This window comes from Leuresthes tenuis, unplaced genomic scaffold (assembly GCF_036924035.1).
Source record: "Leuresthes tenuis unplaced genomic scaffold, fLeuTen1.0.hap1 SCAF_6, whole genome shotgun sequence".
Lineage (NCBI taxonomy): Eukaryota > Metazoa > Chordata > Actinopteri > Atheriniformes > Atherinopsidae > Leuresthes > Leuresthes tenuis.
Genome location: NW_027325360.1, coordinates 8,429,887 through 8,446,377, shown reverse-complemented (window position 1 = coordinate 8,446,377; position 16,491 = coordinate 8,429,887). Strand labels below are relative to the sequence as shown.

The 16,491-nt window shown below is 40.3% G+C and overlaps 2 protein-coding genes and 1 long non-coding RNA gene across 4 annotated transcripts in view; 2 read left to right on the top strand and 1 right to left on the bottom strand.

Annotated features, from left to right (window-relative positions):
* The first annotated feature begins 67 nt into the window (after positions 1-67).
* Positions 68-16,491, top strand: part of fbxo21 (F-box protein 21) — a 286,959-nt gene continuing 270,535 nt past the window's right edge. Inside the window, exons 1-12 of one of the 2 annotated variants that reach the window (XR_011916386.1) lie at positions 68-317; positions 854-989; positions 1,226-1,335; positions 1,522-1,643; positions 1,941-2,087; positions 2,278-2,411; positions 2,504-2,640; positions 3,120-3,299; positions 5,346-5,478; positions 5,653-5,843; positions 5,960-6,117; positions 6,794-7,162. Coding sequence is in view for 1 of the 2 variants with exons in the window: in XM_072387431.1 (XP_072243532.1) it covers positions 94-317; positions 854-989; positions 1,226-1,335; positions 1,522-1,643; positions 1,941-2,087; positions 2,278-2,411; positions 2,504-2,640; positions 3,120-3,299; positions 5,346-5,478; positions 5,653-5,843; positions 5,960-6,117; positions 6,794-7,035 (1,914 nt within the window). In the remaining variant the exon portion in view is untranslated. Of the gene's footprint in view, positions 318-853; positions 990-1,225; positions 1,336-1,521; positions 1,644-1,940; positions 2,088-2,277; positions 2,412-2,503; positions 2,641-3,119; positions 3,300-5,345; positions 5,479-5,652; positions 5,844-5,959; positions 6,118-6,793; positions 7,885-16,491 lie in introns of those variants that run through there. The other variant, XM_072387431.1, reaches the window with a different exon arrangement.
* tesca (tescalcin a) lies at positions 7,952-16,445 on the top strand. Its single transcript, XM_072387435.1, has 8 exons — positions 7,952-8,186; positions 9,466-9,535; positions 10,926-11,006; positions 12,325-12,464; positions 14,188-14,249; positions 15,364-15,471; positions 15,559-15,606; positions 15,688-16,445. The coding sequence occupies exons 1-8, from the start codon at positions 8,126-8,128 to the stop codon at positions 15,778-15,780; spliced, it is 663 nt and encodes a 220-aa protein (XP_072243536.1). The 5' UTR covers positions 7,952-8,125; the 3' UTR covers positions 15,781-16,445.
* LOC140309539 (uncharacterized) overlaps positions 14,405-16,491 on the bottom strand; it is a 45,099-nt gene continuing 43,012 nt past the window's right edge. The window contains exon 4 of the long non-coding RNA XR_011916387.1: positions 14,405-14,416. This is a non-coding gene — a long non-coding RNA (uncharacterized lncRNA). The remainder of the gene's footprint in view (positions 14,417-16,491) is intronic.

Sequence of the window (16,491 nt, the reverse complement as noted above, 5' to 3'; positions counted from 1 at the left end):
CATAACATGCCCCACGCCCCGCCCTTAGCCCGGCCCCCTGCGCCATAAAGAGGCGGGGCCAGAGCAATGAGGTAATCGGGGTAAACAGTAAAAATGGCGACGTTGGTAGCCAAAGAGGAGCAATTTAGCTTAAACGGGATTATTTCCGAGCCCCAAACTAAAAAATTGACCGACCTGCCGACCGAGTTGCTCGAGTATATTCTGTGCTTCCCTGTCCTCAAACACGTCGACATTTGTAACGTTTCCTGCTGCTGCAAGCGGCTACACGACGTTTGCCATGGAAGGGGGAAGGTCTGGGGACACCAGTACAAACTCAGGTGCTTGACATTTTTGCGGAGTCTTTATGGTTTATTTCGGTGCTATTTCCCCCAAATAATCTAGTTATTGTGTGTTTATTGGCTTTGTTTAGGGCCGTGAAGCCCTTCGTGTCTACTTGAAGGTGCGTTTACTGCGAACTCGCAGGCAGCTGTCAGTTTTTGACATTCTGCTGCTGCACCAAATCTATCTTTACGCTGCTCCAGTGGCAAGCATTTAATCTGCAGGCAACTGCAAGGCCTAAAAACCTGAAGCTTTTCAAATCTTAATTCGTGGTGATTATTTCTATTTCACGCAGAGTATCCAAATATGAATTTGTGTGACCTTGAGTCTAATTTTGCGGAAAAGTGCAGTAGGCAGAATCTAAGCCCTCCTCCTGACTGATTATCCACATTTTTCTCCTGCATACAAGAAGACCACCATGTCTGGAGTAGGATTGTAAACTTTCCGAGAGTAATGAGTACTGCTTAAAACAAACTGATTCTGAGCATGCTTATAAGTGTTTCTGTCCTTGCAATTATTCTCCCATCATCAACAGATGGCCAAGACTGCAGAGATTTTACCGTCAGAATGAGAGCTGTGACTGGCTCAGAGAGTACAAAACTCGCCATAGAGTTGGTATACAAATACGACAGACTGTGGAATCCATCTCAAAGAGGTTCTTCACAGAAGTTGTAAGTAACTAGTTTGTAATGACAAATACTTCAGTATTACGAAGGTTTGATTAATTTAAGATGTGACACAATGGAACATTCAGTTGGATCAGTAAAAAGAGAAAAAGAACGGTCCCTGATGTTTGATTATGAGAACTGACTGGCCCTTTGTATTCAGACTCTGTATGGGGTGCATAATTGTGTAAGAACATGTGAACCCTCTGTGTTGCATACTAACCTGAGGACCTGTAACTCAGCCTTGTGTAGGTCAGGTGCTAGGAGACAGCTTTGCAGAGATTGAGTCACTTGGGATGCCAGAGCACTTCTGCGAGGACGAGCTCCTCTTCATACTCAACTCTGAAAAGAGGTGAGAGCAGCGCTTTTGCCTCTGGTGAAACAAACAAATAAAAAAAAAAAGTGCATGCCTTGCTGTCATTAACGAGTTTGGGTGTTATCTTGTTAATTCTCTTCGATACCTGTGTGATTATGAAAGTCCTTGTTGTGTTTTATCCTCCGTTTTTGCCTCCCTTGCTGTCTGTCCACTCATGACTAGGAAAAGCTTGACACTGAAGTACTATGCAAAGAAAATCCTTTACTTCCTGAGACAACAGAACATCCTGAGGAGTCTGAAGGCCTTCCTGGAGCAGCCTGCAGAGCAGCAGTCGGCTCTAGAAGGTGATGCATTAGTCGTGGTCATCCATTGATTCATTCATTCAGTATTTTTTTTTTTTCCCAATACAAACGGAACAGAATACGTAACTAAAAGTTCTCATCAACTTGTCAGACATACTGTCACTCTACACTGTGAAGTCTACCTTGTGTCTCTTCATTAAATGATCCTTAAAACCACTTAAAGCTATTTAGGAATTAATCCCCTCCCAAAAAAGGAAAATTGTGTAAGCATTTAACCATTTAATGTTCAACTTGTTTTGTCTCATGCATTCATTCTCTGGCTCCTATCTGCCTCTTCAGGCGCAGTATTAGTGGATCAGTATTGTAACCCACTGGCTGATGTCACACTGGACAACATATCGGTGCAACTGGACGAGATCGCAGAAAAAGTGAAGAAGATGTTGAGGATCAAGAATCCGTCTCACCCAAGCTTGCGCCTCTCTCAAGGTGGGTTTTCAAAACCATACTGCATGAGAAAAGCTTTACTCCAGAGTAACTGGCACAATTAGAAACTTGAATCTTCAAGCACTGGGTCTTCACTCACAATAAGTTTTGAAACACCAGTTGAAAATGTGAGTTTTTGTCTTTTCTTTCTGCCAAAGTTCTGATGACGTTTAATTTCTTGTGAATGATTCAGGGGACTTTGTTATAGAGGTCTTTGAGCTCCAGAGGCAGGTGGTGTGTGCCCTGAACTCTGTGTTGTACGAGCAGCTTCAGTACAAAGGCAATGAGTGTGACTACTACAACCCGCTCAACTCTTACATCCATCAGGTAAATCTTTTCGGTCTCCAGATTTTTAATGACTTCTTGAATTAATTTTTTATTTGGGGATATTTTAACATAATATCTTGTTGTTCATTCAGGTGCTACTTCGCCGTACAGGCATTCCCATAAGTCTCTCTGTTCTTTACATGACGCTGGCCCGGAAGCTGGGTGTTCAGCTGGAGCCTGTTAACTTTCCCAACCATTTCCTGCTGCGCTGGTGCCAGAAACCAAGAGGGTATGACTTGAAATTAAAATCTTTTGAGATCTTTCTAAACAACGATACAAGCAGCAGTCGTGTAGTTTGTTGCATTGAAAGCAATGAACTATCAGGGTTTCAAGGTTTCTTTTTCCACAAACCACAAATTTGGCTATTATTTTTAGGAAAAAATACTATGGACTGTTCCTGTTAACCTCTCTTTATAACATTAACTCCATTTTCAGGATGCCAGGTAATTGCTTAGAATAACTAAGCTGCTGATTGTTGGAACAAGGGTTAATGAGTCAGTGTATCTGTAAAGCTTTTAAATTTGCGCCACTTAGTCATATCTCTCACAAGCTCTTAGAAGGCCTGAGTACTTTGGAAAATATCTCTGAAAGTTTAATTGTCAAAATAATGACTGTTCACAGAGACGGGAATGTTTCACTTCTGAAAGTACGCCGCTGGTGACACCGTTTCCGGTACATTAATTATCGTATGAAACTTTATACCTGCAGAAGCGAGGACATCTATGACTTTGTCTACATTGATGCCTTTGGGAAAGGCAAGCAGCTGACAGCGAAGGAGTGCGAGTACCTCATTGGCCACCAGGTGACAGCAGATTACTACAGCGCTATTAGCACCACAGTGGTGCTGCTCAGGATGGTGGGAAATCTGCTCAACATCGGCAAGAGGGGGTAAGAGAAACTCAACCCTGGAGAGATGGAGGAAGGCTGGTGCACAAATGATGGATGGGTCAAAATTTCCTAAAACAGGGAAGTTGATATGATGGCTCCTATTTGAAAGAACTGATTTGCTTGTTTGTTTTTTATTCACGAGAATGGTAATTAAATTAAAATGATAATGGGGAAATTATTTTGCAACATAAAGAATCACAAACAGTTCTTTGTCATTTAAAAATGTTCTTTGCCAATTCTTTTGGCTCTAATGCTGCTGCCTCAACAAATGGCTGCCACACCATACCACAAAGTGGTCGACCAGTCCCCTGTTCACCTATTGTCCATCACTAGTTCATCCTACAAGTCATTGTCATTTAATTTTCTGAAGCCAGGACTCTTAGGTTGTCCTGGAAGTCTGAGGCGTACAGATGAAGAGAAACTGTGAGAGTAACACCCACCTGCTGACCACCTTCTCAGACACACAACCTGTTGTCTGCCCTATGATGTAGACAACTATCCACCTGTATTGTGTGCAGCTTCTTAAATAATAACAATACAAATTATACATTCTGAACTGTATCAAAAGCACTGGAGAAAACAAAGTATGTAATTCTCATCGTGTTGCCTGCTTTGTGCAGATTAGGGTGGACTTGTTGAAGCAGGTAGATGATAGTCCTGAAAGTTCAATTTCCTAAAGAGATGAGCCAATAACAGTCTTTCATAATGTGGTATGTTAGGGGAACTGGTCTGTATTCACTGAGGGCAGATGTACAGGATTGTTTCAGATTCTGAAACAAGGCAGGATGTCTTCCACAGTACTGAAACTTTCTCTTGACTCAGGCTAAGGTTGAAAAGGTGCTGTAAAAAACCACATATCTGTTCTGCAAAGGCCTTAAGGACTCTGGGGCTGACACCATCTGGACCTCCAGCTTTTTTCTGGGGGGGGGGCTGTGATAAGATCCATGACTGAGGTTGAGGTCTGTGTTGCTGGAGGCAGGTGAGGAGCATGCTGAGCGTTGATCTGAGCTGAACCTACTGAAATGCATGTGCAGCTCATTGACTCTGTCCAGACTTTCTTCAGTTTGATCCCCTTACCTCTGAAAACCTGTGATCCCTGGTCACACATCCCTCACATTGTTCACCTGAAGCTTGTTTTTCAGCTTTTTTCAGTACACCTCTTTGCTCTCTCTTATATATATGTTTTGCTTTGCTTTGTTTTGTTTCTTTACACTCCTCAGTAACCTCTCAGAGGTCTTCCTTCTTCAGATTCAGCTGTTTTTTTTATGTTTTTGTTTTAAGTCACTGGTGGTCCAGGGTTTATTTTGGTAAAGCAATTCATGGGAATGATACTGTCCACACAAAAGTTGGTACAGCCTACAACACATAAGCCTGGCATTGATGTCGTCTTCGTGTGGCTCACAAAGTGCTTTCCATTTTGTTTTCTCGAAGCACCCCTTCAGAGTTCCTTCAGCTTCTTCAGACCATCACTTTAAATTCTTGGTCACAGTTTGCTGCTGGATGATAGTTGTGGAAGTGAGGTGTACCAGATCATGGTCTGATTTTGCTAGCAGAAGACTGATGGAAGTTGTAAGCATTTCATGCACATAATTTTATTTATTTTCTTTAAATTCAATAGAAATTTGCATTGAATAATCCATTTGATTGTGTCTGGCAGAGAAGCAGACAAAGTGTTGGCTTTTGGAAAGCTTGTTCAGCTGCTCCAGTGTGTATATGACATAACTATTTGTTCGTATAGTAACTCATTATAACAGATTTAAGAAGAAAAAATGGTCAAAAGTACTATTAAAGATCCTTTAAGCAGCACTGCCTTTAACCCAGCACGGGAAAAAATCTCTCAAACATCAATGGAATGCATTTTGTTTTTCCATAAAAAAATGTGATTGCTCCCAAGCTGCAGCTTTCTGCCACTACGATGCTGCTTATTCCAGAAAATAAAAAATATTGATGTATCGTTTGATGATTCATTATTGCTTGAATTTAATGAATAAATCAATGCAATGTTCAGTCTGAATGATATTACCTGCACTGTGTGGTTTCCTTCAGGGAGGGCAATGAGAAATCCTACCAGCTGCTGAGGGACTCGCTAGACCTCTACCTCACCATCGACCCAGATAACGTGCAGTATTTACTGCTGCAGGCACGCCTCTACTTCCACCTGGGAATCTGGCCAGAAAAGGTCAGGATGCACAATCTGCTGCTGAGTTTTTGGCCCATTCATTTGCTTCTTATTTTAAAAGTAATGAACGCCTGTCTAGAAAAGCTGCTGTTATACTGTTCTTGTACAATAGTTTACTATGTAGCACATTGTGCTGTTGTGTCCGTGCTCACACTCACTTAACGTTGGTCCCAGGTGTTAGACATCCTGCAGCACATTCAGGCATTGGATCCCTCCCAGCACGGGGCAGTGGGTTATCTGGTGCAGCACACGCTGGAACACATCCAGCATAAGAAGCATCCAGTAACGCCTGAGGTCAAGCAGCGAAGTGCCCCAGAACACCTGGAAGTCCAGTACTCTGTCGGCCTCATTATGAAACACAAGAGGTTGGTCACCTTTATTTGTGGGACAGCAAAATTCTTTGTATCTGTCATCTGCCTATACGCAGCTGTCTGCATCAAATCTCTTAGACGTGTCTGTGATGTTCCATCTCCCCTTCCAGATCGGGTTATAACTGTGTGATATACGGCTGGGACCCTAAATGCACCATGAGCCAAGAGTGGATCACCACCATGAGGGTCCACCAGCTGTCAAATGGAGCTAACCAACCTTTCTACAATGTGCTCGTACAGGACGGGACGTGCCGCTACGCAGCACAGGGTAAGACCCATATGGACCAGCATGGTGATTGGAAAACAAATCCTAATGATGAGCCAGTGACTGTAGGTTGTATATCTGTCCGTTTATGCTTGCAGTAAGGCATAACAACACGGCTGGTGGACGTTTGCAGGTCTAAAATAAAGAAAAAACAACCATGTTAAAAATCAGTTCAGCAACTAGCATTCTTAATATATAAAATAACCAAGATATGATCTTCTTTATCAGATTTAGCAGTTTCATGTTGTCAAAACTAAAATAGAATTCTAACCATTGCATTTATGGTATGTGTATATGTAAACTTGCCACTACAGACAGTGCTTACATAACTTTGTAAAGAGGCAGTATGATAAGTCTGTGTGCATGTATGTGTACACAGCGTGCACGTTAGATTTATTGCTTCTGTACAGCTGTCATTGTGCATGTTATTTTTGCTCTCTGTGTCACTTTAACAGTCGCCTGCATGTTGTAGTGTCTACAGACCCTGAGGTGGATTTGATAAAACCAACAGTCTGCTTTGTTATGAAACAGAGACTCCAAAATGAATTACATTTGATATTTTCTTGATAAGCTAATTATTCTGGTTAAACAGAGTGTGCTTTTTGAAACTTTGTTTATTAATTTGATGTGACAATGTCGGGCCCCCTTCATGTCTCACTCTTCCATTGTTAATCCTCAGAGAACCTGGAGCCCCACTCAGCCCCACTGGAGATTGGCCACCCAGAGGTGGGTCGCTACTTCTCCGAGTTCGCTGAAACCCATTATGTTTCTAATGAGGAACTGCAGACGCGATACCCGGAGGATGTGGGTGAAACCCTGGGCACAGTGCAGCAGCTCTATCACAGACTGACTCCTCTCTCTGGGAACCAAGAGGAAGCTCCCGCCACAGATCAAACCAGCCAACAAGCCATGTCGATGTAGCGAGTGTCCAGTACGCTGCCAACCTGGGTTAGCCGTGTACTGGTCATCCATTCTCAGTCCACAATCTACTCCGCTGTTGCTTTGTTGCACATCAAGACCAAGTCCTGTGTGACACAGGTTTTTTTCTGTTTGTTTGTTTAATGTTTTTCTTTAAAAGAAAAGATTGTTACTGTGTTTGCTCTTATACACACATCCACATACCACAGAGTAGTTATTGTTTTGAAAACAAAGTTCAGATATCAGATGATATCAGCTGTTAGCGCTCATAAACTTTCTTTTTTTTTTTTTTTAAATCCACTCTCCCAGCTGGATTTGGAGGAAGAATTAAAACTAAAAATAACACAGCATGAGAGAAAAAAAAACAAAGACAATAACCTGGAGTAAATGGTTAAGTGGATGAGTAAATTCAGGATGAGTATTTAGGCACTGTAAATCTTCCCCTGCCTAAATCAAGGAATGCTTCTGTGTCCATATCTCCCTGCATCCAGCATCAGTCCATAAAACGTACCCTAAACCCAGTGACACACACACACACACACACACACACCCAAAGATAAAGAAAACACTTTGTAAATTAACTAACTTTTAATTTTCCATCTTTTAACAAAGTTCCATGCACTTATGAAAGTGAAACTTTCACATTCTTAGATTTTTGTTCCCTGTATATTTGCAAATTAAATATAGAATAGAAATAGAAAAATACTTTATTCATCAAAAAGAAATTTTAAAAAAAAAAAGTACAATGCCATGTCTCATCTGTCTCTTTAATGGATAAACCAGGACACCAATGACTTGAAACGGATATGAGATTGGAGGGAACCAGAAAATAAAGCACTTCACGTTTTAAAAGTTCCTCTCTGACTCATTTTGCTCATTGTTCATATCTCTGTTGCGTTAGTGCATGGTCATTCGTGATTCTTTCACAAGCTGTACGGATTTAGGACCTTGAGGATGTCTCCAGGCCGGCAGTAGCAGACCACAGTGACACCGACCTGCAGTTAAAAACGAGATAAGGCAGCGACAGCGCTGAAAAGTTTAGTCAGTCGAACCAGATTATGCGTCCTGACGCACCAGCCGAACAGCAGCAGAGATGGGAGCTTCACAGACGCGCGCCGAACACAAGTACCAGGACCTGGTGGAAAAAACAGGATGTAAGTACGAGAAATCCAACGGCCCCGTTTATGTCAACTGCTGATTCGGTGTCTGTCACAGTGAGCGACCAAAGGCTCAATGTCGTACGAAAAACTTTTGAGGGTTCATTATTATTTGGAAAAGTAAGAGGTCTGGTCTGATCAGATCGGTGAACAACCAATTGAGTGAAACTCCTCCCGAAGAACTAACAAACGCATTTATTTAACCAGCTCTCCGTTCTGGTAGTTCTTGTTTACCCGTCGATACATGACATAAACAACCTCTTTTATGGGTACACAAAAGTAGCCTTTTGCTGTATTGTCTCCTTTTTTTTAGGTAATGTTCAGAAGTGTCACAAGCCTGTCAGGCCACTGCTTTAAAATGTTTTTTGTTTTTTTAGGGCATCAAATGTTTTTTTTAATTTTTTTTTTATGAAAACGTTGATTAAAGAATTGAAACAAAAAGCAGACAGAAACAACAGAAGTGAGAGGATCTATTTTTAGAAAGGGGACATTTATAATGTGAAACCTCTCCATGCATGCAGTTGGAGCACATTTGATTGCGTTTGCAGCCCATGTTGAGGCTAACTTCATTGATATCCGAGTGAGACTTTGAACCGTTTTATTGCCTTCCTCTCTATAAGGTGCGGCTTCTTCTATTTTTTTTTTCTTTGAGCTCAGATGGAGACTTTTAAAGTCCATGTCTAATTTAATCTCTCAGGTGTACACTTACAGCACTAGAGCACATACCAAACTGTTGTTGTTGCTTTCTGCTGTATTGTGCTAATTGGTCCATGTAATTTAGGTTATCCGTGTTAACTTTGCATGTCACTCCACCCACTCTGACCAACAAATTTGAATCTGTGCTGCCTGCATGTGCCTCACCCACACTCTGCAGCTGCAGTTGTTACTGCAAACATCCACTTAGCTGGTGCACACCAAAGCAATTGAAAATGTCAGATCTGTCTTGATATGATATCAGACAGAAGCACTCTATAAGCCTTTTAATCTACAGAGTGGGTTAATGATTAAAATAAAGCATTTGAAAAATGGAAATAGTTTCACAATGCCATGCTTTGCCACTCTTATAGCAGACTGATAGCAGAGTCACTTGATTAGATAAAAGTCACCATATAATGCCAATACAGTCTTCTACAGTCTTAAAAATGCAGAACAGGGTAGATTGTACTTTTAGTGCAATTAATAATTCATTTTATTAGGATCCAAGTGAAAGTGGCTCCTTGATGAGTGAGGAGTCTATCGCTGACCCGCAGTGTGTTGATAAGATTTCTCTCTTTAGTTTCAGTGGAGCAGATCAAAAACCTTCACAAAAGATTTCAGGAGCTGAGCGGAAACGATGAGACAATAAGGTAATATGACTTGTTTGGTTGTTGTTTGAGTCACTTTGTGGCAGTACACATGTTCATCTTGTGAACAGTCCGATATAATAAACCCAGTCTTAAGATTAGTTAAATGCAACCTCATATGAAAATCGGCAAATGCCATATTACTGTGTCATTATTTGTTCAACAAAAAGTAAGATGAGATGCACAATGCGTGTTGGGAAAGTCCTAGTCCACCTCTCCTGTTCCATTGGGAGGGTAGGTAGCACACCTGACAGCTCATCAAATGCACTTTATTACTGTTCATCAGTAAATGTGGGAGACTCTTATAAAAGCAGATGTTTTCAGTTTTCTGGTCAGGAGGATTCAGGTGTGTGTTAAAAAACACCAAAAAGGAAAGACCATTTATGATTTGGGCTTGGTTTGCAGTCGCAGGACCCGACCGCCTTGAAGTCACTGACTCAGCTGTTAACTTCTCTGTCTACTTAGGTCAAATGTGAAGCCATTTGTCCATGACCTCAGCTTTTTTATCTTAGATAATTGAATAACAACTGAATTGGATGTGATGTACTCTCATATAACTGTATGTGGCGTTAATGGATAATTCAGCACACCTGAAGCATGGTGGCTGGAGTAATGGACTGTAGGTATAACCGGTATTTTGTTCAGATTCACAAACAAATAACATGATGACACACATGCTGAGCTAGTGCAAGTGCATACTAGGGATGTAACAATATGGAAATTTTGATTTCTCAATTATAGTGACCAAATTATCACGGTTAACGATATTATCGCGATATTCTCAATTGCTGTACAAAGGTCCAAAAAACACATACATTGAAATAATTTCATGAAATTTACTTGTCATACTAAAACATTAGAAGCCAGAATCTCCTGTGTGCTGTGAGCGGTTTCCGCCATGCTTTTATTGTTGATGCCTACGTTACAAGCTACGTATTCACATGAGACACAGTCACGTGTCGCTCGCAAGACTTGGATGAGGCTGTTATTACATATGCCAATAATCCATCAAGATAATGGGATTAATTCAAACATAAACATAATCTTTATCATGTAAAATTTCATCACGATTTACCGTAATACCAGTAACCGTTACATCCCTAGTGCATACACATTAGGCACATCTTCTATAATGACTCTGAAACACACAGCCCATTGCTGACGCACACATTTATGCATAAACATTCAAAACTGACAGTGTCATGTTGTCAGTCATAAATCATAACTTCCCTTCTTTTTAAAAGAAATGGAGAAACATACAGATATTTCCTAGTTTACCTTTTCCAGCTTACTTCCCATATATATCATTTAGCCGTATTTAGATATTTGAAAACTTGCTGACACCGTGCTATACAATCCTTTTTTATGATGACTTTCTGTTGTCGCACTGCAGCAGAGAAAACCTGAACAACATACCAGCCCTTGCCAACAATCCCATCAGAAAGCAAATTGTTGATGCATTCTTTGATAAACGGTGGGTACAAATTACATTCAATTAACTATTATAACACTTATTATGATAAAGATTCAATTGTAAATGTGTTCTAACACAAATAGCTTACAAGGTTCAGTTTGACTGGACAATGACATTTATCAAACTAAATGTTTAATGTTGGATAGCATGTTCTTCAAACAATGATCAAAGCCTTTATTTAACTCAACAGTTGATGGCAGCAAGCCATCATTTCATTCAAACGCCCTTTGTTTTATCATTAAAGCTGGTTGCTTTGTTCGTTACTGTATTACGCTGATAATTCTGAGACAAACTCATTCTTGGTAGAGAACAGTGGGGCAGCTTGAATTTCTTTGCTCAACTTTTTTTTTTTATCTTGGCCAACCTAAAATGCCTCATTTGTATGATTACTTGCTCAGTTTGTGATTTGCAAAATTCAAACAAAGAAGGAACAGTTGCAATGCAATTCATCTCAACTGACCAGTGTGCTAACCAGTCAGAGCAGGTTGTGCTTTTCTGGGGGGGATATTAAAGAAACGGGATCTAAAGCGTGTTGCAGCCCAAAGTTGACAAGAAGGTGCTGTAGTATTATTGATTATGCAGCGAAAACTAGCTTTAATGGTTTGTTTTATTTAATTTTTTTAACATTAAAGCTTGTAAACTTGTTCCATTAGATCCATTAAATAAAATTATGAATCTCAATAAATGGCTGTGATATGGGGTATTTTAAACCATTTATCATTGGTATTCATTCAGTAGCAAGTCTGGAAGTCAGAGAAGATGAATTCTTGGTAGAACATGGTAACAGAGGCGGAATAAAAACTGCAAAATCATGTATAAGTCTTGCTCTGTCCTGCTGATGGTCCTTACTTTTTATTTTTTCATACTTCCAGGCTGGCTGCTTTCAGCCCCACTGGCTAAGGTGCAATTAAAGTTTGACATTTTAAAATCAGCAATGTGTCATACTTTGGAAAGCACAAATCTAACTGAAAAATCCAAAATGTCATCCTGTGACATCTAAACAAGCTATTTGTGTGAGTACTTGTGGCTTCTGCTCAGAAGAAAAACAAAGAAGTCATGTGGATAACTGGATCAAAAGGGATTATAAAGTCTGCCAATAAGCCTTTTGACATTCCTTTTGGTTTTGTATTTTAGAATATTAGATTGTATTCACAGAATCTGATTATAAAAATTGATATTTTACGGTGGATGCATTGGATAAAACCAGCATATTGAGAACTAAGATAAAGAACTGTAGACCCTGTAAAGCCACATTGGTAAAACTTTGATTGAAATGTGTCTAAAATGTTTTTTTGCACAACGTTTGACTGTGACCCAGGAACCAGCGTGCGAATGAGGTGGGCTCCTTAGAGGAGATTGGCTTCGAGCAGTTCCTCATGGTCATGTCCCACTTCCGCCCGCCTACTTTGAAAACGACAGATGAGGAGAAGGAGGCTTTGAGGAAAGAGAAACTTCGCTGTGAGTCACTTTCCAGCATTTTCAAGACCGTTCACATGTGCTGCTGCTGCTGCAAAGGACGTCTCCCCTTGTCCTGCGTCTCTAATACCAGAACAAAAAAAGTGCACTTTGCTTCTAGTACCAACCTCCTGCCTTTCTGCCTTAAATATGATGGTTCGTCATAATCTTTCCCATTTTTAATAGTGCACTGACCTTTTCCTAACCAAACTTTGGGAGTTCTGGCAATCTTAGTAGAATTTTAGTAGTCTCCTTGTTGTTTTATTCGCTTAATGCTGACTAATAATTTGACCATGACTGACACGGTTGTTTGTGGAATGAGAAGATTCTCACTGCCAGTTGAGATTAAATAACTTGTTGCTAAGAATAATAATCTCTTCATTACTTTTCCAATGGGAGGCTCTTATGTATATGCTTTAGTTAAATCCAGACCGAGTTCCACATCTTGGCCTTGGTAGCTGAATTGGACTTTAAGAATGGTGGATGATGCTCCCTCACTAACCCTCAGTTGTGTTGATATCAATGCAATATATTTGGATCCACAAGATCAACAAAGAAGTGGAAAGTGACACACAGGTCAGCAGAAAGGAGAATGAAAAGGATCGGATCACTTGAAATGGATCCACTACGACTGGATCAAATGGATCAAAATGGATCCATCAGCTTATTTTCAGCACTATGAAACACATTTTCATGCAGTCTGCAGTGGTTAGTGTAGCGTGCCCTCACACAAAGACAGAGTATCTCCTTCACACTCATCATTATCAGTCGGAACGAACCCGACCAGTTTGTGGAGGTACTTAAAAATGAGCGTGAAAAAAGTGGCCCATAGTTTACTAAATAACATTTTCATTTCTTGTTTAAATTCCCAGAAGGAGTTGAGCAGAAAAAACAGAAACATGTTGTTACAAACTTTGTGTGTTAAGGAAAAGAAATGTCCTAATGTCATGGACTTTCTTGTCAATCATTAAGCCGGTTTCTTCAGAGTGTGACCTGTACCCTCACAGGTTTAAGATAAGAACTCAAAAAGCAGTATGATCGCCAAGATATGGAGGAATGACTGCACCTCGTACATTTAGCAAAAATATCTCTCAAAAGTTTTTATCCTGTCCATGCTCCCTGCTGGAGACACGTGTTTGGACCCAAAACTCTGAAACAATGAGGCCATTTGAAAAGAAAATAATTACCGGATAACTCTACAAACTGTTTTCTGTCTCAGAACAGACCACGGACAGTCCTGTGTGGCTTCACAAAAACAGGCACACAGCAGTTTTTTTCTCTGGTGACAGCATGTTTACTTCCCACTGTTGCAATTATACATTTCCACCTCAGGATCTGTATGAATAAAACATAAACATTGTACTGATGTCTTAAAAATAAGAGCAGAACAGCTTGTTAATGAACAGTGCCTAAGGAAGGGAATCAGTCATTTCTTTGTTGGTGCCACAGGACTGTTGAATGTGAAGATTTGTCAATCGACCACAACCTTGTAAAAGTGTCGGCGCAGACGACAGTGCAGACTTTTAAAGGCAACTCAAGAACACAGTGTGGATTGTTATACTCTGCTGTGTTGATTCTGATTTGGCTTGACTGGCCTGCTTTGTCTTATCTCTGCACCGACATAAACTTTCCTCTAATCACGACTTCCTCTGCTCGAATCCTGAGATTTGTTAGTAGGAATTCCCTGGAAATCAGACCGGGGACTTAACTGTTCTGTTCTTTGCAGTCTTGTTCAACATGCACGACACGGACAGTGATGGCACCATTACGTTGGACGAGTACAGGAAGGTGAGACAAATGATCCATCCCGATGATCATGTGCTACTTTTTTTTTTTCTTCCACATTCTTGCACACCATAAAGTTGTTTCTAAAATGAAATTATTTGTAATCCTGCTCATCTCTTCAATTTAGCACACAGCCATACTGGCTTTGTCTTGTTTTTGTTTTTTTTTGTCTCACGGACATCTGCATGAGATCAGCAAAGACAAGGGTAAAGAAGGGGGAATAAAAGGTGACCTTGAGTCAGTAGCTTTCAAATGGAGTAAATTTGATTCCCTTCTTATTTGATGCATGATGTACTTTCCATAATTATTTTTAATGCATCCAATAGCCAGAGCTGACCTCCTTCTAATCTAGACTAGATCTCATTATGGACAAAATTGGATTTTTTTAAGCCCAAAATATGCAAGTGTATTGTATTTGAAGCCATGTGTATTAAAAGTCTGTGCATTTACGTTTTTTTTCTGACTGATTATTTTCTGGCGAAGAAGTCGGAAAAAGGTAGGGCTCGTTTTTTTTGTGGGAAATTATTTCATTCACAATGTCTCTCCCTAATGAGTGTGGAGAAAGGAGGAGACGGGAGAGCATACGACGCAGATATTTTACACGACCATATTGTCCCGAAATGTCCTGAGTATGATCGGCCAGAAGAGGGGAAAAAAACCCACCTATGTGGGTGGGGAAGGGTGGTGCGGGAGGAACTGTTTTGTTTTTTTTAAGCTCTTTGTGAGCCATCTGAACAATAATCTGACATGCAAATGAAACCTAAGAAGTCCTCTTTCATATGAAACTATTGTGCACTCATGGAAACGTCCCGCTAATGATTTTAATATGATGCACTAAACCAATGACAAGAGATTGAATGGAAGTTAGTTCATTTGAGATGTTTATGGACATTAATCAGCTATGTTTGCTTGAAGTGATTATTCTAATGTAACATGGTAAAACGAGAGTTTAATTGAAATGTAGATAAATCCACATCAGCTATACGATGGCACTTGACTACATTGTTTTGGAAAATCCTTTCATTGGATAATTTACACCTATTGCTGTCAGTTTGAGCTCTCATCATAATCTCCAGTGAGGATTTAGGAGTGTGTTAATATTCTGTTCTCATCTAAGGTAGTGGAGGAGCTCCTGTCGAAAAGCGGCACCATCGGGCAGGAGGCCGCCAGGGCGATAGCAGATGCTGCCATGTTGGAGGTGGCGAGCACAAACGTGCCCCACATGGTAACGGAGCTCACCCAAGCTGACCCGTTAAAACAAATCGTCACTGCTGCAGCAAAGTAACACACTCATGTCTCCTCATCTCTCCAGGCTCCAGATGACTTCTATGAAGGCATTACGTTTGAGCATTTTGAACAGGTTAGCACTTTTCTAAACTTTGCACCTTTCTGGGGAGAATATCTTTCCGTTTACTGAGAGCGTTCCGTTGTCTGCCCGCAGATCTTAAAAGGCCTTGAAATGGAGTCCAGGATGCACATTCGCTTTCTGGATGTGGATACCATAACAATGCGTTGTGGGAAATCCACCACTTGAAGGACTTGTTTTTTTTTGTAAGGAACTGTTTATGTAGCTGCTGTTTTTAGTACGACTTCTTCAGTCTTAGGAGGATAAAACCAAATATTGTGATATGCACCAATATATTTTTGAACAGAGGGAATGAATAAATAAACTAAACACAAAACTGTAAAACATTTTTCTAATTATAGAGACGAGATGGTAGGAAGTAAACCTTAATGTTTCAGTTTAATGTTCTTCATGTGAACATGTGACATATTTCAAGCTTATTTACAGCCTTTTGTCACACTGCTTCTATTTTTGACTCCAGCTGTTGTGGCCACAACCTATTCTATAAATCTCCAACTAACCAGCATGTTATACGGAGGATGTGCTTTCAGCTAAAGGTACGCATGTTAGATGAAGTCAGTCATGCTCAGTGAGTCCCATGGCATTCATGGGTCATCTGTTGTGGCTATCATCCAAAGACTGCAGGCAGAACTCATTCCTCTGCAGTACCAGAATAGTTAGATATTTAATTTATGTGCTCCTCTGAGACTGTATACCCAACCACTGCCGCTGTACCATGAAAGCAACAGTTTTTTTGTTTACCACTAGTGAATGAGATACTTTACCTCAGATTTTACAGACTTATCACGCAATTCTATGCATTAATTAAATAAATTTGGGAAATTAAGATAAAACAGATGTCTGTGCATTTATTTCTGTGTGTTCTTAACAATACATTTT

Coding starts and splice junctions, on each gene's coding strand:
- tesca (XM_072387435.1), top strand. CDS start 8,126: ATGGGAGCTTCACAGACGCGCGCCGAACACAAGTACCAGGACCTGGTG. Junction 11,007..12,324: donor GATGCATTCTTTGATAAACG/GTGGGTACAAAT, acceptor ACTGTGACCCAG/GAACCAGCGTGCGAATGAGG. Junction 15,472..15,558: donor GCACAAACGTGCCCCACATG/GTAACGGAGCTC, acceptor TCATCTCTCCAG/GCTCCAGATGACTTCTATGA.